Here is a 23,438-nt window from a genome sequence, read left to right as displayed (position 1 = left end):
CCAGGTCTCCTAACTTCCGGGCAGCAGCGCTACCATTACGCCACCGTGCCGAACGATGAGATTAAAGTTCAAATTTTGAGATGAAAGTCGACGTTTCCACTTTAATATTGACATAGAAATTTTTTTCTTCACTGTGTCGCTATTTTTTTTTTTCCTCTCTGTGACCCTAATATGCTTACATACGACACTCAGACACTCTCCTTTTCACATATACTTTGATATTTGATCACATCTTTTTCACTGTGCGACTTTCTGAACTAGAACTTTTGCGTGTCTTTGCCATGCCGTGACACTCCATTAATTTCCTTTTGTTATTTATACCATTGCCTAAGCCACCAAATAGTACGTTTTTCCTTGCCTCCACTTCACTGAGCAGGACATCCATTTCACATTTGCTGAAATTCTTCTTTTTCAACATGCTTTTGCCATTGTCTTTTAACAAAACACTGAACAGAAGAGGCTATTTATATTGATTTGGATAATCAAATATGCAAAATTCGAGGAGGAGTCGGGGTGGGGCTGTAGGCATGTCCCTGTGTGTTAAAATTCATGATCATTGGGATTTATAGAGGGAAAGTGTGTGGAACTTTGCTTAATCACAGTTTTATTCATCTGAATTTTGTTGTGCATATGCACATTTCCAGTTTTGTCCATACACAATGTTTTAGTGTGAATTCTACGCATAGTGTTATACATGAGGTGCCTGGTTTTTGAAAATCTGCAGCTCCTACAGATGATTTCAGATCAGTTGTGTCTATACTGTATATATTCATCTTTAATACAATGTTTAGAAATAACATATGAGAGAAAACCTGAAGATAGCTGTGTCTTGGAAGGATTTTGTTTCATAGGAGAATGATAAAACACTAAATCAGTAATTAGCATGCTGATTAATAGCACGAGCTGGCTTCTGACTAAGTGGGTTTAATAAAAACTGTATTCCAATGTGGCCCTTGAGGATTGAGATTGAGAGCCCCTCATTGGGACCATGAGGGTCATAAACTAATTTGACTTTGACCTGCCATAATACATGACTCATTTTATGATTTTTTTTTTAATGCACACATCTGTTTTAAATTGGTTAAATTATTTCATTAGTATAAAGGATTATTTTTGCATTTGTTATATTAATTTATATGTGGTCAAATACTAACAATTTATTTAGCATGTTAAAATTGTGCCTTGCAAAATATTCATTTTTTTGTTTGTGCTTCTTTTAGGTGGAAAACCTAAATTCTTATAACGTGGCAAGTCTGATAGAGTGTATTGTCGGTAACAAAGTCAACTACACAAAAGAAGCTCTAAAGGTGTTTTTTAACAAAGTATCCACTGTTCTGGAACCAGCTTTGGATATCTATTCCCAAATGGTACACATTATTTTACAATTGTTTGTGAGATTAAATGGTATAACTATTTTACTGTTTTCTGTGGTAACAAGTCACAAAAACAAAGAAGCACCTGTTGTAAATTTATTTATTACAAGTCCTGTATTTTGAACTTGAAAAATCATTTGTTGAGATTGCATACAGTATGTCTCTTCTAATTATAAAATCCTTAAATGGAGGACCTGAAAAAGAAAATTGAAAATATTTCTTAAATAGCTGAAGTCATCACTTTAGCATAAATAGTTTAAAAAGTTTTTAATTCTACATGTTTGTAAAGAAAGAAAATGACCTTTGCGGAACTGTTCTTTTAGGATTGCACATTTTAGTCTTTGAAAAAAAGCAAGGTACACAAGTGGGCTGTGATTAGAAGTCTTTTTAATAGAGTGTAAAAAATGTATTTTTTTGTTTATAACATGCTACCAGATGTTTGTATTTTCCTGCATGTCAGTGAGTACAGACATGTGTCTGGGTGTGCCCTGTGACATACTGATTTCTCCTCCAGGATTGATTTACTGTGTCTGTTCTGCTAGAGTAGACTTCATCTTCCCATCAGCATTACCATGTAGTATTTAAATACATACTGAAAATAGGTGAATTCATCTTTTTTTCTATTTTGTTCCCAAAGGCATATTATATTTTAAATTTCAAATTTAATTTTCAGTACAGTACTCAAATCATAATAATTTAAAGGAATAAAACATTCTTTTCATTTGCCTATGCAATGATACTCTTTTTATAGCCAATAAGTATAAACGTTTAATGTAACTGAAGAGGTCACATTTGAATGCATCAGTCCTTTTTTTATACCAGTTAGTAAACACTGGATGCACTCCGTTGTCCACTATAGTCACTGTTCCACAATGAGCCATGGTGCTGGGAAAAAGAGAAAGTGCTGAAATTAAGTTTTTTTCTTTATAATATAAAAGCAAGCCCCCCAATGCCATCCATGAATACAAAGCTAACATTTGTCTATTAAAAGAGCTTTTGTTGTAGCTAGTTCATCCAGCTGCTTGTGCACAGTTACTGGCATTGTGTGACAGGAGTAGGTGATCTGTTTCATTGTGTATATTTTTTATCATTTGCAGTATCATCTTCACTTTTATTATTTATTTCATCACTTTTACAGAGCACCACCTCAAGTACAAATATGGCTGATATCCTTGATGTCATTGGAGAAATGAGACTGAACTGTCTGAGTGATGAAGACCTGTCAAATGTAACATATATGAAAATGTGGTTTACAAAACTTCAGAGTTTTCTGTCATTTCCATCTGAAGATTTCTTATCATGCCTTGGTGCAAAAAACCTGACATGCGACACCTATCAAGTCATGTATGTATAATGTTAATATGTATAAAATTTGGTCTTGCCACTTTTTTAATACCTGAGTTGGTCTCGTCCGTTATGGGAGATGGACGTCTGAAGCGGAGCTTTGTTAGCAGCGGCTTTATTTTTTCTCTTATTTCTTATTATCCTGAGGTATCCTGTATTTACCTAACCTAAGGAGTTTCTACTACAGTATATAAACATGAGTAACAAGAAAGGGGGTCAGAAAGAAACGGAAAAGAAACCTAAAACTGCACCCAAGTCTAGACAGGCATCAGGCCCAAGTGCAAGGTATGGCCTTTCAGAGACTGACCTGGAACAGGCAGGTGAAAGCACAGACTTCCCAGGACCCTGTTCCACTGCATCATCTCCAGTCGAGAAAATGGGAGCGAAGGTGCAAGTGATGCAGGTCATGATAGCTCGCCGATTCCAGAAGATCACTTGAAACTAGAGATGGCCTTGCAGTCCGCGCAATCATCTACCCCTTGCGAGCTGGAAGCATTGGCTGTAACGGGGTTTGCCACTTCGCCCATGGAGCACAAAAGCCGAAACAATTTGTCCGAACTGAAGGTAATGATCGCAACATTGGCCACGGCCATAAGTGACCTCAAGAAAGACATGCAGAAAAATATGAAGAAAGAAATAAATGGCTTGCTCAAGACAAACGAAAAGACAAACGAGAAGCTGCGGCTGGAGCTGCAAGAGATGTGGCAGGAATATAAAGACTTGGAAAAGCGTATATATAATCGTTTTGATGCAGTCTTTAAAGATATGCTGAGAAAAAATTGAGGAACACATTCTAAACCTCTAAACCTAAGACTTTAATTGTTCGCTTCGAGAGATTACAATTTAAGCTTAATGTAATGGCACTTCTTAGACACAAGCAAGAGATTATATTTGAAAATGACCACATTTGTATTTTCCCTGATTTCTCACCCTCAACAGCTGCTAAACGTGCAGCTTTTTACAGAATTAAACAGCGGTTACGGAAAGCCAGTATCAGATACAGCCTCTTGTATCCTGCCAAACTGAAAGTGGATATTCAAGACAAATATCACATCTTCTCCTCCAAGGAAGAAGCAGACAAGGAGTTAAGAAAGCTGATACCGATGCTTTTTTGAAATACGAAAGTGAGTCGCATCCTGTCATGGTATGGCAAGAAGATATTACCTGCTGTCTGATCTGCTTGCAATGATAGGGGTACCGTAATTATAATTATACATCCTTTTTTTTCTTCTCGGCCAGTTTTTGTTTGTTTTAATTACAATTACACTCGTATGTATGGAAGAAATTAAAGTAGTTCTTTTTTTTTTTTTTTTTTGGTTTTTAACTATTCTAAAGGAGACTGTTTAACATCATACCCTCGGTTTATTGTTATTGTTGTTATTGCATTAGAGTTTACTATGCTTATCCAGGGCCACCTTTTAACACCATTCCCTGGGTTTACTGTCTTAATATTTCAAGATTGTTGATGATTATATTTTATGCTTATAGTATTTAGACTTTATCGGCAATAGATATCTATACTTTTTAATCCTCAAATGCTGCTGCTGGGGGGCTTGTTTTCTTTTGGACGTGCTCTGTCTCTAGGTATGTCAGAGGACTGGGACTTTGTGAAGTGGGGTCTAGCCTCACGTGGGGAGGCAAAATGGGGGAGAGAAAGAGAGAAAGCTATGTCTAATTTATCCTTTTAATCCTTATAATTATAACATCCAAAGAAACAATAGGCTGCATGGCAATAACTCGTGGGAAAATTGGAAATTAAGGTTAAAGCTCTCTCACTTCCACTTAAGACTACAAAATGACATCAAAAATTCAGAATCAATGTCTCAATGATGGGACAGTTAACTTTGTGAGCTGGAATGTTAAAGGCCTGAATCACGAATTAAAGAGAAAGAAAGTATTCTCTCACCTAACAGGTCTAAACACTAAAATAGTATTTTTACAGGATACCCACTTATTAAGCAAAGATCAATTCCGGCTGCAAAAAGACTGGACTGGCCCAAAGTTCCATTCCAGCTTTACAAAGAAAACTAGAGGTGTGGGAATTCTTATACATAGAACAGTCTCATTTGTAGCATTAGATGTAGAATATGATCCTGAAGGGAGATATGTGATTGTCAAGGGCAACTTATTTAACTGTGAAGTGATTCTTCTAAATGTTTATGCACCTAATGTTGATGATAGGGAATTCATGCAAAATGTATTTGCATCTGTTCCCAATGTGAACACTCATAAAATTATAATGGCTGGGGACTTTAATTGTGTTTTAAATCCACTCTTAGATAGGTCTCCTGTCACAGGGGGGATGATATCTAACACTGCAAAAACAATTACACAGTTTTTAACTGACCACAACTTATCAGACCCCTGGAGGTTTCTAAACCCAAACTCAAGATCATATTCCTTCTACTCACCAGTGCATCATTGCTATTCAAGAATTGATTATTTCTTTATAGATAATAATTTCTTGCCTGTGATTAAATCTTGCAAGTACGACGCTATTGTTATTTCTTACCATGCCCCTCTGATCTTGGAGCTGAAATCATTATGCCCCGCATACTCAACTCGCAGATGGCATCTTAACCCACTTCTATTAGCAGATGAGAACTGTACAGAATTTATATCCAAACAAATCAGTTTCTTCCTAGAGACAAATACACCCTCAGAGGTCTCTGCAGGAATACTCTGGAAAAACTCTAAAGGCCTTCTTATGAGGACAGATTATTTCATATCTTTCCCACAGAAATAAATTAGAAACCAAGAAGGTATCAGAGCTAACCAGCGAAATTACTAGAATAGATGAAGAACATGCCAGGTGTTCAAGTGAAGCTCTTCATAGGAAAAGACGGGCTCTGCATTCAGAGCTCAACCTCTTAACAACCAAAGAAACTGAATACCTGTTTAATTCTGAACGAGTGTCTCCCTCTTTGCAGTGTATCAGCATTTAATAGCCAATACCCAAGTATGTCAACTATTAGCCAGCAAAGGGTATACAACTCCTTCATTATGCCATCTTTAATACATCTCAAAGTAGAAGGTATGTGACTTTTTCTCTGTTATTATATTTTAAAAAATTCTGATATACAAGTTCATATTTTAACATGTTATTTTTCCCTCCAAAAGGAATAATATTATAGCATGTTTGTTTTGAGCCTTTCAATGTCAAGATTCAGTGTTCATGAACAGGGTACTAGCTCACATGTTCTTTATTGCAGTTTAAGTTTTCTGTTTGCTGGCATAACATAACATACTTTCTGTGTAAAATTCAGTAAATGTACTAAAACAGCACATTTATTTTAAAATAATTTATAGCTTCATCAGTTGTGTTACAGTCTGATAGACTTAGCATTCTGGGTTTAAAACCTACACCTGGTCATTGTATATGAGGAGTTTGTATGTTGTAACTGTTTCAATGTTGTTTACCTCCGCATTCTCTGGTTTTTCTCCCAAATTTCTAAAGAAATGGAGATTAGGTTAATTAGGGATTGTAAACTGGCCTTTTGTGATTGTATGTGTGAATGTGAGTGGATCCTGCAACCGAATGGCTGGTTCTTGCCATGTACCTGATGCTGGCAGGATCAGCCCAGCTCTCCTGCAACAATGCATAAGATATAATGGGTTTGAAAATTATATTTTATGTTGTTTAACACTTCTCATTGACAAACTCCTTTATGAGTAATCTCACCCAATATATAGAATAGTGTGTCTCATAATTACTTCATGTACTCATTTAAACAAGTTCTCTTATAGCACTAGAGACTTCTTTCGCAATTTATAAGAACATGTAGACAAACATTCAACAGACTGCAGAGTCAAATTGCTGAATCATAATATCCTTATAGTCTTTTAGGAACGACAGGATAAATGGTATACCTTCTTTTATAAATATAACATAACATTATCAAACCCACTTAATTGAATTTAAGGTCTAGTAGGATCCACAGCCAATGTCAGTAGTACTAGGCAAAAATTAGGAAACAACTGTGGACAGTGTGCTAGCCCATCACAGTGCCCACTCACACAGGACCAGTTTGGAATTACCAGTTAACCTAACATGTTTTTGAGGTGTGAGATTATAAGATGCTCTTGATTTTGGATTACTTGGAATTTATGTATCTAATTATGTGTTTTTTCTACTATTAATGCTACTAATTTCTTTAATATTGCCAGGGTCCTCTTGCATTCTCAACAGTGAAAACAGTCAGGACTGGCTACAGAAGAATTTTGAACAATTTGTTATTTTTGCAGATTACAATGATTTTATCAGTTTAAACTGTGATTTTAATGTAGTAAGTAATCATTTTGTTGTATATGTAAATAAGTTACAAAACTGTAACTAAAAAAGCATTGTAAAGATAAACTCTGTTTTGGCCTTTGTCATAAGTTCATATGTTGTTAATTACATTTCTATTGCTATTTACTATATATTTACAATTCTCCAGCCCAGGAAAGGACATAGTACTGAAGACAGAGCCTATATTATATTATATACTAGCGACCTGGCGCGCGCTACGCTGCGCGTTGGATGACCACAGTTGAAGGACTCCCTGTTTAAACGCGGCTGCCAATCGTGAACTGGGTCCTTCATCGCACCGCATTTGATTTTTGCATGGGAAACAAAATTTCAAAACAAAACCCATGATTCACGAAGTATGGGACGCAGACTAATCAGAAGGGGTTTCAGTTGCCTTTCGTTGTGCGGCAGAGACTCGTCATTGAGCTAATATGTTGTAAATGATGACTGTCCGTTTCTTACGAGCGACTGGCACGCCTTTGCCTCTTTGCTTCGTGATGACGCTGTAATGTGTCCTCTCTCGCAGCAGCAGGTTCAGTTGCCTTTCGTTTCAGCATTGTTCCGTAAGGTCTCCTCCGTACAAGTGCACATGGGTATCTGAAGACAGAAAGGCATAGTGGGCCGGAAGGGAGAAAATAGAAAATCGCGGCTTGAAACACACGAATTGGTGACCAGGGGAACCATCCGACTCAGACGCGGGGCTCGAAATACTCACGTGCACAAAGGGGAAAGAACGGAGGGGGGTAAGCAGGAATTCTGAGAGGGGAAGGACTGGGGCTTTTCTACGGGGGCGGCTATACAGCCAAAAGGAACCCGGACACGGACGCCACGCTGGGCTTATATTATATAGATACTAAATTATATTTTGCAAGCACTGAATAGTACACTTCATAAAATATCTTTCCCACATTTTCAAAAAAGCAAAATTCTTTACATTTTCTTAATAAATCAACATCTCAATATACCCTTATCTTTCTAAACTCCTCATTATATTGGCATTGAACTCATATTTGTTATTTTGTTCTGATATGTCTCTGATTACTAATGTCCAAAACCTGCAAGATTAGAAATGCAAAGTCAATGCACAGAAGATGCATTTTTCTGCTATGTAACTCACATAAATGATCACATCTTAAAAGGTTTTGCTACTCAAACCCAAATTGAATTAATTCAGTCTTTGGCCCTACTCCTAATGTTGTCATGCTTTAACTAAAACTAAAAGGTAACGAAACAAAAAAGCAGTTCTGCTTTCAAAATTTATTTTGAATAAACTGTGACTGTAGTTCTGTAATATAAATATCATAACAGTGATTAAGTACGCTATTACAGTACCTCATGCAAAAAGGTTTCCCAAAAATATAGGTGTCCCTTTACCTAAACCTTCAGGTGTAAAGCAAGATTTTAATGTACCATAATCTTCATTTAAATTTCTTATGCAAAATAAATTTTAAATTCAAAATACCTCTTTACACTTCTTTTACTACATTCATTATTTCCTCCCAAGGCACTCTTTATTCTATCCACTAAATTCATCTGTCTTTTGTGCATCATTTGTAACTTAGACTTGCTTTATATGATTCTTAAAATTCTTAACAAGCTGAAACAAGCTCCTATGTTTAGGATTTCATTGTTTGATGTTTATTGATCAAATTCTTAGCCAATGTCATCAGCCACCAGTATGTTGATGTCCATTGGCCAGCCAGTATAGTTTACCCTGCACTCCCTTTTGCCGGAAGAAAGCCAGAACTTTACACACAGCTCTAGAACAAATTCATTAAGAGAATGTCCCCCTGTACTGTTTTTCACTAAATTCTCCATGTCTGCTAGTCTCTGAATTATGTACTTTAAATGTATTACAATTCTGAGCAGACAATCCATGTTCACACTGGGAAGGAGATATTGGTAGCACTAGCATGAATGTTTCTAGAATTGAGAAGAATGGAATTTTAGTTAGTACAACCTCCCATACTCTGCTCGTGCTCTGTCATTGTCATATGGAATGAAAACCTGCAGCCACTGTGGCTGTGCAGGAATGAAGGTGGCTTGGGATAGTGGCTTTCAGAAGGAAGTTTAGGTCCCGATTGCCATTAGAGACTGAAGTAAAAAGCAGCACTCTGATTTTGACAATCATATTTGCAGTTGTTTTAGTCATAGCCTGGACCGAATTATTAACAACTATGCATAGGTTTTACCACAGCTTTCACATCCTGAACTATAAGAGACATTCCTGCAATCTAATTGTCTGGGAAGACAAGATTTTCTGTCACATAGGCTGCCAACGTTTCTACGGATGTCATGCAATTAGTGTACCATAACAGGCTCATACATTGCACTCTTTTACTATATTATTTTTAACAGATTTTTAAAAGTAAACAAACTTATATGTTGTATGTAATTTGTTAATTATATATAATAATAACATAAGTATATGTAATAATTAATTATATAATAAATGTTTTTTTTTTCCTAGCTTGAAGTCCTTAACTTGTTAAGTCCAGCACAGCTTGCAGACCTGACCCTGTTGACAGCCATGAATGATACGAGTAACATCAAACTCATCTTTGATCACTTGGAGCAATACTCCTTAATCAGTCTTGAACAATACTTCACGCAACTTAATAATATTTTAATAGTAAGTATTGCAGAGTGTTTTAGCATTTTTGGTTTCTTTTTTTTAGGTAGTCATATTTTGGCATTTTTGACTTTCATGTCTGTTAAAAGTAAGAGTATTTTGGCACAGTACAAGTATAGCCTGGTAGCACATTGGGGTCACACAGAGCCCCTGACAGACAATGCCTTGCCAGGACTCATCCTAGGAGCCACAGAGGTCCTTGACAAGATCAATATAACATCACAAGCTCAAATATATATGAAAGCAAAAGCAAGAACGTAAACTACAAAAAATATATAGACCAATGCTGCAGCAGTAATTTTCCATCTACTCTTGATCTCCTCCCTCACTTGAGGAAAAATTGTTTTTGGTTCACGTAGCCTAAAATACAATTACAAGGTTCCATAACTCACACTGGATGGTAACCTATATCCTGCCTGATACTCTTGCAATCATTTTCTGTCTACTCCGGATCTGTTTGATCCCTCACTCTGAACATTAATTTCATGTCACTTTCTATAACAATGCTTCAAATAATACTGTTACTCAGTTCATTTAATTTTTGTTTATTTTTGTATAGTGCTCTTCACTGAGTGCATGCTTATAGTGCTGAAATATGTTCACAGACAGAATGCAATCAAAAGTTTTACAAATAACCAATTAAATAATGCACACACATAACAATACTGATTAGTTAAAGCACACAGTAAAACAAAGCAATGTCAAACTGTTTGACGTGAAAGGATTCTAACAATATGCAGTCTATCCTTTTAATATTATTGCTGGGATATGGCCAGTTCACACTGAAGGAAAGTGAAAACATAAAATTTCTAGTCAGGAAGATCTCCGGAGAAAATAACCCTGTGGGGTGTCAATGGTCAGTTATAATACAAAGATAAGTATTACTAGGAATCACTATAAAGAAACAACAATGCTGGTTCATATGAAGCAAAGTGAACATACAGCAGGTGTCAGTAACATTTCATAGAGCTTCTTTGGAAATGACAGCTGAAACTACAGATATATATATGGGTGGAGTGGTGGCTTTGAGGCTAAGGATCTGTGCTGGTATCCAGAAGGTTGCCGGTTCAAATCCCTATCACTGCCAAAAGAGATCCTACTCTGCTGGGCTCTTGAGCAAGGCCCCTAACCTGTAATTGTTCCAGGGGTGCTGTACAATGGCTGACCCTGCGCTCTGACCCCAAGGGGTATGCAAAAACTAACAAATTCAAAGGCGAAATAAAGAGCAAAAAAAAAATATTGTGGTATTTTGAAAGAGTTCCCTTTGCTGTCAGCTTACCCTTCAGTGATCAGCTTAGCTTATAGAATTGGAAAACTCTTCAAGGTTTTGTTTCTATTCTGCTTTACAGGCAGTATTTATTCTGTTTCTGTATCAGAAATTGTGTTCCTTTTATGTATCTTTTAATTTGTTGTTTAATACTGCTGGTATTTGTTCCAGCCTGTGTTATTTATTGAGCTTTTTCATTATGACCATTCTATTGCAGCCTTTAAATGTTTGTGAAGTGTGCTGAGCATGCGTAAGACACTCCATGAATAATATACATTGTTATTATTTTTGTTGTTGTTGTCAGTAGTATTAGTAGTAGTAGTAGCAGAGAAGCAATCATATATAGTCTTCTGTACTTCATGTAATTGGTGTACTGGTAGTTGGTACTTTTGTTCTGGGACTCCAAGGACTGACTGTTTGCTACAGTCTTGAAATGTCATTTACTTTGATTAATGTAGTTCTTATTAGATACAGAACATGTTTTAAGAAAATAATACCTAGTTATCAATTATTTTCATTTGTACATATCAAGGGAGCTATGGTATAAGTAAAGGTAAAAGAAGATATCATAACTCATCAGTCAGTGTGTTAGAAATTCAGCCTGCCACGGTTGGTCATAGCTGTGAAGTGTGTGATACAAATTTCAACTCTGCAGGCCTTTTGCCAAAGAGGAATGAATGGGTGACCCAAGTCAATATCAGCTTGACTTAATGAGCAATACAGTTTATGTTAATTAACATTCAAACATCATATGAATAATGCACCAATAAAAGTAGGATCTGTTAAACAGTGAAATAAGCAAGATTTAATATAAGGAAAACAATCTTTCTTACTGGATATACTGTAGATAGATAGATAGATAGATAGATAGATAGATAGATAGATAGATAGATAGATAGATAGATAGATAGATAGATAGATAGATAGATAGATAGATAGATAGATAGATAGATAGATAGATAGATACTTTATTAATCCCAATGGGAAATTCACATTCTTCAGCAGCAGCATACTGATACAATAAATAATATTAAATTAAAGAATGATAACAATGCAGGTGAAAAACAGAAAAACAGACAATAACTATGTATAATGTTGAATGTTAACGTTTACCCCTCTGGGTGGAATTAAAGAGTCGCATAGTTTGGGGGAGAAACGATCTCCTCAATCTGTCAGTGGAGCAGGACAGTGACAGCAGTCTGTCGCTGAAGCTGCTCTTCTGTCTGGAGATGATACTATTAAGTGGATGCAGTGGATTCTCCATAATTGATAGGAGCCTGCTGAGCGCCCTTCGCTCTGCCACAGATGTTAAACTGTATCACGAAAATATAGCTTTATAGAAATAAACAGATCTACAAAATTTGTAAGTAATCCTGAACCATGCTTACCTCATTAACCTAAATTAACTTAATTAATATTGTAACCACCAAGGGGCTTCAAACCCAAGACACATTAATGCCCAACAGCACCTCTCCAACCACAGTCTCCTTTTAAGCCAGACCCGGGAATACTTTGGGTGTCCCCCTGGAAGCACCTCCGGGCCATAAAGAAAGTAGGAAGGTCTTCCCCCTACAGCGCCCTCTATCGACACCCATGGAGTCCAACAGGGTTTCAGTTCCGGACTGCAACTCCCAAGCACCCCTGTAGGACTCCCAATTGGGCTGCCACACAAAGTCCACCACCACCTGGTGTATGGGGTATGGAACTGATCCTGACTCTCACATTCTGCTTGTCCATCCACTATATTATACCGGCCAGGCACAAAGTTATTTTTCCATCCCACCAGTCAATCTGTTTGTCGTTCCACTCTAGCCTCCTAAAAAACAGTCCTTCTTCCCAGCCAGGGTACCAGTTATCTTCTTACAACATTTAAAAATGGCTTTACACTTAGTAAATACACTGTTTTTCCTAACTTTGACAACCGTCTCTAAATCTCTGCTAAATTGCCTGTTTTCTCACTATCAGTGTGAGGTAAGTTTATTTTATTTATCTGAGAAGATTTTCTCTGAGTAGTGAACTTTTCTGTCTTGATTGCTGTGTGAACATGCAAGAAAAGTAATAAACTACATGACTATGCCCTACAGAGCATAATGTCTTATGCAATTTTTATATGTAATCATCATCAGAGATTTCTTGGTTTCTAAGAAGCTGTATTTGATTCCTTGTTTACTTTGCTTTTTGAAAACCACTGGTTTGAGATTATAATAGACAAGAAAACACATTGGTTACTTTTTAATTAACAATAAAACTTTCTGCCACATAAACAAGCAAAATTTGTTTTTCAGGAAAATATGACCGTCTTTGAAAATACAACGATAAAAACACTTATACTACGCACAGCCATCAAACTCCTAACTCCTTACTTCGTTGGCTTTACCATAATGGATTGGAAAGACTGGTTTCAAGTGAAACTAATCCACCTGCTAACTGGTGTCAACAGTGATATTTTGTTAGAACTGCCAAAAACTATCACCTGTGATGCTTACCAAATAATGTAAGAACTACTTCTCTGGAATTGTCACGTAGAAAATTGTCTATAAATTTTAAAGGTGTGTTTCTTTTTATGTATCACAGAATGAAGGCTTTTAACAGTGTCTTTACATCTCTGTCACTGGAACAGTCCAAAGCTGTGTTTAGCTTTGCGGAAGGCTACTTGCAGCACGTTGTGCAAAATGGTAATTATGAGCAAAATCAGTAGGGGGTGGCTTTAATCTGTCTTCTTGTTGCATATTGAAGGACAAACAAAATCATCTTTCAATCAGCCAGTAAAATACTTAAACATACTGGTTTCTCCGTTTGCTTAGAGGTCTTATTTCTCATTTTCTCACCTTTCTTTATAGGCGTCGCTTGTGCCTTACCAGGGCAGGACAGTCTAGGCTGGCTTGTTGTGAATTTTGGGCAATTTTCCATCTTTGCTCAGTACAGCGATTTTGTCCTTTTAAATTACAACTTTAATTGGGTAAGCCTCATAAGCAAATACGTGCACTGCTTAAAGGCAGAGCTTTCAAGGTGACAATTAAACCCACACAGTCTAAAAGAATGGCTTTGTTCAGTTTCTTTCCCCTCCACACAGAACTGCTTTGTCAGTAAATAAACCCATTCACTGCAATTCCTCTTTTTTTTTCTCTTTACCCCACAGTTTGAAGTCCTACAGGTGCTAACTCCTGTGCAACTTGCTGACGTAACTGTCGTGTCAACAGCCCTGTCTAATTCTACAGAAATCCAGCTCATCTTTAGCTACTTAGTTAAAGGAAATGCAGTCGACAACTTTGCTCAATACTTCTCAGAACTAAGCATCAAGGTAAAGTGGACTTTTATTTCACTGATGTGCTGAAATGAATGGCTTCAATGATATTTTCTGAAAGTGACCAAATGCAAAAACAGAAGGAACTCATTTACTAATTGCTGCCATTTAAGATGAACCTATTGAGGTAAAAAGTACAGATTCTTTCTGACACTAGACAATGTATAAAGAAACCTGAATCTAAAACACCAAGATTGTTCAGTTCTTGTTAAAGGCGTCAGAGTTGTACAGGTTTAACAATAGAATGAAAACCATGTAGAAAACTACCATCCATTCATTATGAGAGGAGCTTAATTCAATACATGTTTCAGGGAGTACAGTTTAATTAAAAAAGAAAAGGTATGTAGAGAAATCTTTAGAATTCCATTTCTAACTACACAACAGCGACAGACAAAAGAAGAATTAAGAGAAAGAGATGGAGGGTTGCTATGGTTTAAGTGAATATAGAAAGTTGGGTATATGCTGACGTAGTGATTTTGGTCACTTTCCCTTTTCAGAACGTCACTGTCCAGAATTCAGATGTTGGAGGGTTCATGATTGAACAGGTCTATCAAATCGTCGGGACGTATTTCTCCACATTTAACAGCTCTGAAACAGTAGAATGGTTCCAAGTGGTTCTTGTGCCAGTGCTGCCTTGGATCAACCCTGAAATGGTTGCGTCGGTAATCTCTGACACCAGTTGTGCTGAATACCAGGCAATGTGAGTGATGCCTTTTCTTGTGGTTTTCTCGGAGTCTAACTTCTCATGCATATTTGCATACAGATGTCAATACCTACAATATAATATTTTCAAACAAATTTAAAGGTGATGGAGATAGGAACCCATGCCCAAAGGCCTTTGGGTTATGTTGGATTAAGAAAAATAGAAACATAAAGAGAAAATTGTAATGTGTTTAAATGAGAAACGTAAAAAAAAAAGAAAGAAAAAAAAAACCCCAGGAAATTCTTCTTGTCTTTCTCCATATTCCTGGTGCTTTCCAGGTTCAAATGAGCAAAATGCTTTATTTTTTATTTGTGCCCTGTATGAGTGTTTGCGTTGTTGAAGAATTTGATTCAAGTACTGAAATTGATCAGTTGGATTCATTTTCAATGAAAATACTTTCAGACCATTCAACGTACTGTAGGTCTAACCATGTAAGCAAGTATAAATGAAAGGAGTGTGTGGACCTTTCGTACCGTGTTGCCATCCCAATTGATGCCGAATGTTCCAGAATCACAACACTGGATTCCAACAATAAGATAATTGTACCCCACATAACAATACCTGAAATGTTAAACACACATTTTGAATCGCATATGTGTGAGTCGCCTGTTAGTGGGCTATCAAGCACCAGCTAGGGCCACATGTCATACCATTGCTGCACAATTTTGCAGCACTTGGGATATATCAACGTAAGACAATAGACACATCCGGGTTTCATTTCTATACAACATTTTGTAAATCTGAGGTGAAAGTTTTATTGGTGTGGACTTTTTTGAGTTAAAATAATCAAATACCTTTGTGCTGTTGATAATTAAGACACATTTCCACTGTCTCTTCAAAAGCACCAGCAGCAAATGACCATGAACTATCTACTTACTCCCAAGTATCTCATCTTTTTTCTACTGGAGATATCAAATTCTTTCAGGAATAAGCCAAACCATTTCACAGAGAAGGAATTACTTTGTGGATTAATTTTCACTTCCTCTTTGAAATGTCCTGGTTGCTAGCACACTGTGAAGAGTATGTGAGGAACTGTGCTTCTGGAATTCTATTTACTTTTTTTCTATTTTCTGGTAGATTGAGTGGGCTGGCTGGAGCTGCTGCCTATATGAGTCCTGAAACAAAGAGGGAAATAGCAAATGTCATACTTAACTATCTACAGGAACAAAGAAATGCCTCAGGTAGGAAGTACCAAGAGAACATACTTTCTTCACTTTCATCCGTGACTTCTCTTTCACTTTTTTCCTTACAATATATGATTATCCCCCTTTCAGTATTTGGCAATTACAAACAATTCTCATTTTCAAAAAAACAAACCACCACGCTATTTTCTTTTATTAGAATGCTTCATACCAGGAATGAGTATTGGGATGTGGATCAACCAGAACATTGGACCCTTTGCAGAAAGCTTAAGTGACCAGGACATAATCGATTTAAATCCAAACCTACAACAGGTATGATGTTAGCTTTCAAGGAAAAAAAAAATAGAATCATACAGCTGTTCCCTGCTTGTTAACAGAAGTGAAAATGCTGTGGTTACATTTATGATTTTTTGAAGCTTGAATATCTTCAGAAAATCAGTTATGACGTACTATCGGCATGTCGAGGAAACAGTCTGTAACGTCTAATTTTTCTGTCCTTCACAGTGTCATTTCTTCTGTAAGCCCGTATTCATTTCCTTTAAAGTAGGTCTCATTTCTAGAAATGCAATGCAGCGTAAACAGTTACTAAGTGTTTTCATGTTTTTTATTCCTTAGTTGAAAGATTTAGGCACTCTTCCTCCAGCAAATATTGCAGCCCTCACATTTGACTCCAGCGTTGGCGCCCTGGACAGTGTTTGGGTCATTAGTTACATCTTCGATGCGCTTCTGAACTTCACCAGTGAAGAAGAGCTTGAAGAATACTTTGACAGTTTTGTTTATTTCGCATCCAAGGTATGATATATCATTTACTGAGCTCCTTAATGTATTCGGTGTGTCACAATGAGGCCGGTCATATAACTAGACACTTCCTTTGTTGGTGATGGAATGAAGACGTGGCTTGTAATATTCCTCTGTCCTTTGTGGTGTAGTGTCCTTTTTTCAAACCTCTGCAATCTCTTCACAAATGTGTCTGCCTGGAATGTAATGGCTCAGCCGATTCCTTTCTTTGTCATCATGGAGCAGTCACACCTATAAGTATTAGCTGGATGTGAACAATGGCATCGTTTGCTCAGTCTGTCTAAGTTTAAATCCAGTGAAAAACAAAAACAAACAATCAAAGAAATAAACAAGCTCTCACTCGATTCAACAGTAACAGAGATCTCTCTTGGTAACATCCAACATTTGCGTTCTGTTTGCACCTGTTTACCTTACGATGGGGCTGATGTATTCTGTAAAATATTTTTTCTCCACAGAACAATGTGACAGTCATCGGAAACACTCAAGTGAGAGACACCATGCTGAGTAAAACAATGGAAGCTCTCCTCCACTCTTTGGTTTATTCCAATTCCTCTGACATACATGAATGGTTTACAGTGAGGTTGTCCTTGCTTTTACCCAGTGTCAACTCTTATGTACTTGGATCTATTCCATTAAACATCACTTGCGACAGTTACAAAGCAGTGTAAGTGTTAGTGACAAGGTGTCTTGTGTGTTGACTCTGAAGTCTTTCTCTTTTGTGGCTACTTGCAAAAGAAGTCCTTGCATGAAATTACAGCCACTGTCATTGTAAATGAGTTCTATAAGGTCTGTCTAATTGGGAATATCCTTTTTCTCCTAGAATTCAAGGGCTTGGTGACGTCTATCAATCATTGACAGTGGAACAGCAAGATGCCGTTTTTAATTTCAGCAGTAATTACTTACTTATCTCCAGTGAAGGTAAATTTTCTGCTCTAGAGTGCGGTCTGTAATCTACATGTTGCAATTTTCTCCAGTCTGATCAGTTCCCAGAGTTTCATAAACCTTTCACAGAATGAGTTAGGCGGCTATAAGTAAGAAGTGTTGTTTCATCTGTGTCCTCCTTGCTTTCAACAGGTTCCAGCTGTTCAGGCAGCGTCACCAGCAGTAGACAGTGTCTAACACAGATGCTGGGCCCCTTCTATACAAGTGCTTCATATCTGGAACTTTCCCAGCTCTGTGGAAATTTTAGTGGGGTGAGTCCCTTTACCAATGAGAAACAGGTTGTTTGAAATTTCTTCTTCTTTCCCAAGAGTGTACCTTAAATCTGCTTCTTTGGGCACTGTCAATTTACAACAGATGGAAGTGCTGGAATTGCTTACATCAGCCCAGGTCGCCCAGTTCACCGTAGACCTTCTACTGGGAGACACGGACAGTAACATGCTCTTCAGTTACATCTCTGAAATTACCATGACCTCCTCGTTCCAAGAAAACATTGATGAATTTTTCTACCAGTTTAAAACTTCTGCATTGCAGGTAGATGGTTACATTTTCTTACATATGATTACCATAGAAACTTCAAGGCAAGAGAAGCCAGTCGATCCTTCTGTGTTGACTGAATTAGTTTCCAATTGGGAGCCTGAAATGGCCTCTTTTGCCTGAATGTTACTTGTCTGACAAGAGCACCGCAGTTTCATTTACCTGGTGACTATTCATCACGGATGGCTAGATCTCCATACACTTAGTAGAGTAGAAGGCACATTTCTTCTTTTTTTTTTTCACTGAGCAAACAATACATTTACTTTGACCAGCTGTTACTTCCAAACATTTCTTTATCCAATTTCCAATAAGAAATACATGAGAAACCCTACCCCTGACTGTGCAATGGTCTGTGGTGACCATGCGCAATTGCAGTTGTTTCTTATGTGATTCAGGGCCCGATGCTGCTACTGAACCATTAATATCATACATTTGAATAAGTGTTTTGTTTTATTTTAAAGGGTAACTTGTGTTTTTTGTTTCTTCAGCAAAACCTCACAGTCATCAAGGACACAGAAGTGGCAACACTCATGCTAAACAGAACCATCACCATCCTGATTCCTTATTTCCAAGACTTTACCTTCTTGGACTGGCAAGACTGGTTTCAAGTGAACCTGGCCCCAATGCTATCCGGTGTCAATGTCGACATTTTGTCAGCTCTACCGCAGAATATTTCTTGTGAATCTTACCAAGCAATGTAAGAAACATACTCTGATTTACCCTCCTCTGGTTTCTGTCGTTTGGGAAGCAGTCTGTGCATTGCCACCTGCTCATGTTTCTTTGTTTTTATTATCCACAGAATACAGGCTTTTGACAGCGTCTTTACATCTCTGTCACTGGAACAGTCCAAAGCTGTGTTTAGCTTTGCGGAAGGCTACTTGCAGCATGTTGTGCAAAATGGTAATTGTGAGCAAAATCAGTAGGGGGTGGCTTTAATCTGTCTTCTTGTTGCATATTGAAGGACAAACAAAATCATCTTTCAATCAGCCAGTAAAATACTTAAACATACTGGTTTCTCCGTTTGCTTAGAGGTCTTATTTCTCATTTTCTCACCTTTCTTTATAGGCGTCGCTTGTGCCTTACCAGGGCAGGACAGTCTAGGCTGGCTTGTTGTGAATTTTGGGCAATTTTCCATCTTTGCTCAGTACAGCGATTTTGTCCTTTTAAATTACAACTTTAATTGGGTAAGCCTCATAAGCAAATACGTGCACTGCTTAAAGGCAGAGCTTTCAAGGTGACAATTAAACCCACACAGTCTAAAAGAATGGCTTTGTTCAGTTTCTTTCCCCTCCACACAGAACTGCTTTGTCAGTAAATAAACCCATTCACTGCAATTCCTCTTTTTTTTTCTCTTTACCCCACAGTTTGAAGTCCTACAGGTGCTAACTCCTGTGCAACTTGCTGACGTAACTGTCGTGTCAACAGCCCTGTCTAATTCTACAGAAATCCAGCTCATCTTTAGCTACTTAGTTAAAGGAAATGCAGTCGACAACTTTGCTCAATACTTCTCAGAACTAAGCATCAAGGTAAAGTGGACTTTTATTTCACTGATGTGCTGAAATGAATGGCTTCAATGATATTTTCTGAAAGTGACCAAATGCAAAAACAGAAGGAACTCATTTACTAATTGCTGCCATTTAAGATGAACCTATTGAGGTAAAAAGTACAGATTCTTTCTGACACTAGACAATGTATAAAGAAACCTGAATCTAAAACACCAAGATTGTTCAGTTCTTGTTAAAGGCGTCAGAGTTGTACAGGTTTAACAATAGAATGAAAACCATGTAGAAAACTACCATCCATTCATTATGAGAGGAGCTTAATTCAATACATGTTTCAGGGAGTACAGTTTAATTAAAAAAGAAAAGGTATGTAGAGAAATCTTTAGAATTCCATTTCTAACTACACAACAGCGACAGACAAAAGAAGAATTAAGAGAAAGAGATGGAGGGTTGCTATGGTTTAAGTGAATATAGAAAGTTGGGTATATGCTGACGTAGTGATTTTGGTCACTTTCCCTTTTCAGAACGTCACTGTCCAGAATTCAGATGTTGGAGGGTTCATGATTGAACAGGTCTATCAAATCGTCGGGACGTATTTCTCCACATTTAACAGCTCTGAAACAGTAGAATGGTTCCAAGTGGTTCTTGTGCCAGTGCTGCCTTGGATCAACCCTGAAATGGTTGCGTCGGTAATCTCTGACACCAGTTGTGCTGAATACCAGGCAATGTGAGTGATGCCTTTTCTTGTGGTTTTCTCGGAGTCTAACTTCTCATGCATATTTGCATACAGATGTCAATACCTACAATATAATATTTTCAAACAAATTTAAAGGTGATGGAGATAGGAACCCATGCCCAAAGGCCTTTGGGTTATGTTGGATTAAGAAAAATAGAAACATAAAGAGAAAATTGTAATGTGTTTAAATGAGAAACGTAAAAAAAAAAGAAAGAAAAAAAAAACCCCAGGAAATTCTTCTTGTCTTTCTCCATATTCCTGGTGCTTTCCAGGTTCAAATGAGCAAAATGCTTTATTTTTTATTTGTGCCCTGTATGAGTGTTTGCGTTGTTGAAGAATTTGATTCAAGTACTGAAATTGATCAGTTGGATTCATTTTCAATGAAAATACTTTCAGACCATTCAACGTACTGTAGGTCTAACCATGTAAGCAAGTATAAATGAAAGGAGTGTGTGGACCTTTCGTACCGTGTTGCCATCCCAATTGATGCCGAATGTTCCAGAATCACAACACTGGATTCCAACAATAAGATAATTGTACCCCACATAACAATACCTGAAATGTTAAACACACATTTTGAATCGCATATGTGTGAGTCGCCTGTTAGTGGGCTATCAAGCACCAGCTAGGGCCACATGTCATACCATTGCTGCACAATTTTGCAGCACTTGGGATATATCAACGTAAGACAATAGACACATCCGGGTTTCATTTCTGTACAACATTTTGTAAATCTGAGGTGAAAGTTTTATTGGTGTGGACTTTTTTGAGTTAAAATAATCAAATACCTTTGTGCTGTTGATAATTAAGACACATTTCCACTGTCTCTTCAAAAGCACCAGCAGCAAATGACCATGAACTATCTACTTACTCCCAAGTATTTCATCTTTTTTCTACTGGAGATATCAAATTCTTTCAGGAATAAGCCAAACCATTTCACAGAGAAGGAATTACTTTGTGGATTAATTTTCACTTCCTCTTTGAAATGTCCTGGTTGCTAGCACACTGTGAAGAGTATGTGAGGAACTGTGCTTCTGGAATTCTATTTACTTTTTTTCTATTTTCTGGTAGATTGAGTGGGCTGGCTGGAGCTGCTGCCTATATGAGTCCTGAAACAAAGAGGGAAATAGCAAATGTCATACTTAACTATCTACAGGAACAAAGAAATGCCTCAGGTAGGAAGTACCAAGAGAACATACTTTCTTCACTTTAATCCGTGACTTCTCTTTCACTTTTTTCCTTACAATATATGATTATCCCCCTTTCAGTATTTGGCAATTACAAACAATTCTCATTTTCAAAAAAACAAACCACCACGCTATTTTCTTTTATTAGAATGCTTCATACCAGGAATGAGTATTGGGATGTGGATCAACCAGAACATTGGACCCTTTGCAGAAAGCTTAAGTGACCAGGACATAATCGATTTAAATCCAAACCTACAACAGGTATGATGTTAGCTTTCAAGAAAAAAAAAAATAGAATCATACAGCTGTTCCCTGCTTGTTAACAGAAGTGAAAATGCTGTGGTTACATTTACGATTTTTTGAAGCTTGAATATCTTCAGAAAATCAGTTATGACGTACTATCGGCATGTCGAGGAAACAGTCTGTAACGTCTAATTTTTCTGTCCTTCACAGTGTCATTTCTTCTGTAAGCCCGTATTCATTTCCTTTAAAGTAGGTCTCATTTCTAGAAATGCAATGCAGCGTAAACAGTTACTAAGTGTTTTCATGTTTTTTATTCCTTAGTTGAAAGATTTAGGCACTCTTCCTCCAGCAAATATTGCAGCCCTCACATTTGACTCCAGCGTTGGCGCCCTGGACAGTGTTTGGGTCATTAGTTACATCTTCGATGCGCTTCTGAACTTCACCAGTGAAGAAGAGCTTGAAGAATACTTTGACAGTTTTGTTTATTTCGCATCCAAGGTATGATATATCATTTACTGAGCTCCTTAATGTATTCGGTGTGTCACAATGAGGCCGGTCATATAACTAGACACTTCCTTTGTTGGTGATGGAATGAAGACGTGGCTTGTAATATTCCTCTGTCCTTTGTGGTGTAGTGTCCTTTTTTCAAACCTCTGCAATCTCTTCACAAATGTGTCTGCCTGGAATGTAATGGCTCAGCCGATTCCTTTCTTTGTCATCATGGAGCAGTCACACCTATAAGTATTAGCTGGATGTGAACAATGGCATCGTTTGCTCAGTCTGTCTAAGTTTAAATCCAGTGAAAAACAAAAACAAACAATCAAAGAAATAAACAAGCTCTCACTCGATTCAACAGTAACAGAGATCTCTCTTGGTAACATCCAACATTTGCGTTCTGTTTGCACCTGTTTACCTTACGATGGGGCTGATGTATTCTGTAAAATATTTTTTCTCCACAGAACAATGTGACAGTCATCGGAAACACTCAAGTGAGAGACACCATGCTGAGTAAAACAATGGAAGCTCTCCTCCACTCTTTGGTTTATTCCAATTCCTCTGACATACATGAATGGTTTACAGTGAGGTTGTCCTTGCTTTTACCCAGTGTCAACTCTTATGTACTTGGATCTATTCCATTAAACATCACTTGCGACAGTTACAAAGCAGTGTAAGTGTTAGTGACAAGGTGTCTTGTGTGTTGACTCTGAAGTCTTTCTCTTTTGTGGCTACTTGCAAAAGAAGTCCTTGCATGAAATTACAGCCACTGTCATTGTAAATGAGTTCTATAAGGTCTGTCTAATTGGGAATATCCTTTTTCTCCTAGAATTCAAGGGCTTGGTGACGTCTATCAATCATTGACAGTGGAACAGCAAGATGCCGTTTTTAATTTCAGCAGTAATTACTTACTTATCTCCAGTGAAGGTAAATTTTCTGCTCTAG

At 37.3% G+C, this 23,438-nt stretch overlaps 1 protein-coding gene across 1 annotated transcript in view; it reads left to right on the top strand.

The window, feature by feature from the left end:
• Positions 1-16,263: 16,263 nt before the first annotated feature.
• Positions 16,264-23,438, top strand: part of LOC114661422 (uncharacterized) — a 251,958-nt gene continuing 244,783 nt past the window's right edge. The window contains exons 1-12 of the mRNA XM_051934334.1: positions 16,264-16,368; positions 16,672-16,848; positions 17,310-17,518; positions 17,675-17,772; positions 17,929-18,047; positions 18,151-18,327; positions 18,819-19,027; positions 19,130-19,230; positions 19,396-19,514; positions 19,695-19,856; positions 20,357-20,559; positions 21,640-21,743. Coding sequence (XP_051790294.1) covers positions 16,273-16,368; positions 16,672-16,848; positions 17,310-17,518; positions 17,675-17,772; positions 17,929-18,047; positions 18,151-18,327; positions 18,819-19,027; positions 19,130-19,230; positions 19,396-19,514; positions 19,695-19,856; positions 20,357-20,559; positions 21,640-21,743 — 1,774 coding nt within the window. The 5' untranslated portion in view covers positions 16,264-16,272. The remainder of the gene's footprint in view (positions 16,369-16,671; positions 16,849-17,309; positions 17,519-17,674; positions 17,773-17,928; positions 18,048-18,150; positions 18,328-18,818; positions 19,028-19,129; positions 19,231-19,395; positions 19,515-19,694; positions 19,857-20,356; positions 20,560-21,639; positions 21,744-23,438) is intronic.

Source organism: Erpetoichthys calabaricus, chromosome 11 (genome assembly GCF_900747795.2).
Source record: "Erpetoichthys calabaricus chromosome 11, fErpCal1.3, whole genome shotgun sequence".
NCBI classification, from domain to species: domain Eukaryota; kingdom Metazoa; phylum Chordata; class Cladistia; order Polypteriformes; family Polypteridae; genus Erpetoichthys; species Erpetoichthys calabaricus.
Note: the sequence above shows the minus strand (reverse complement) of the source record. Positions and strands in the feature narration are given on the sequence as shown.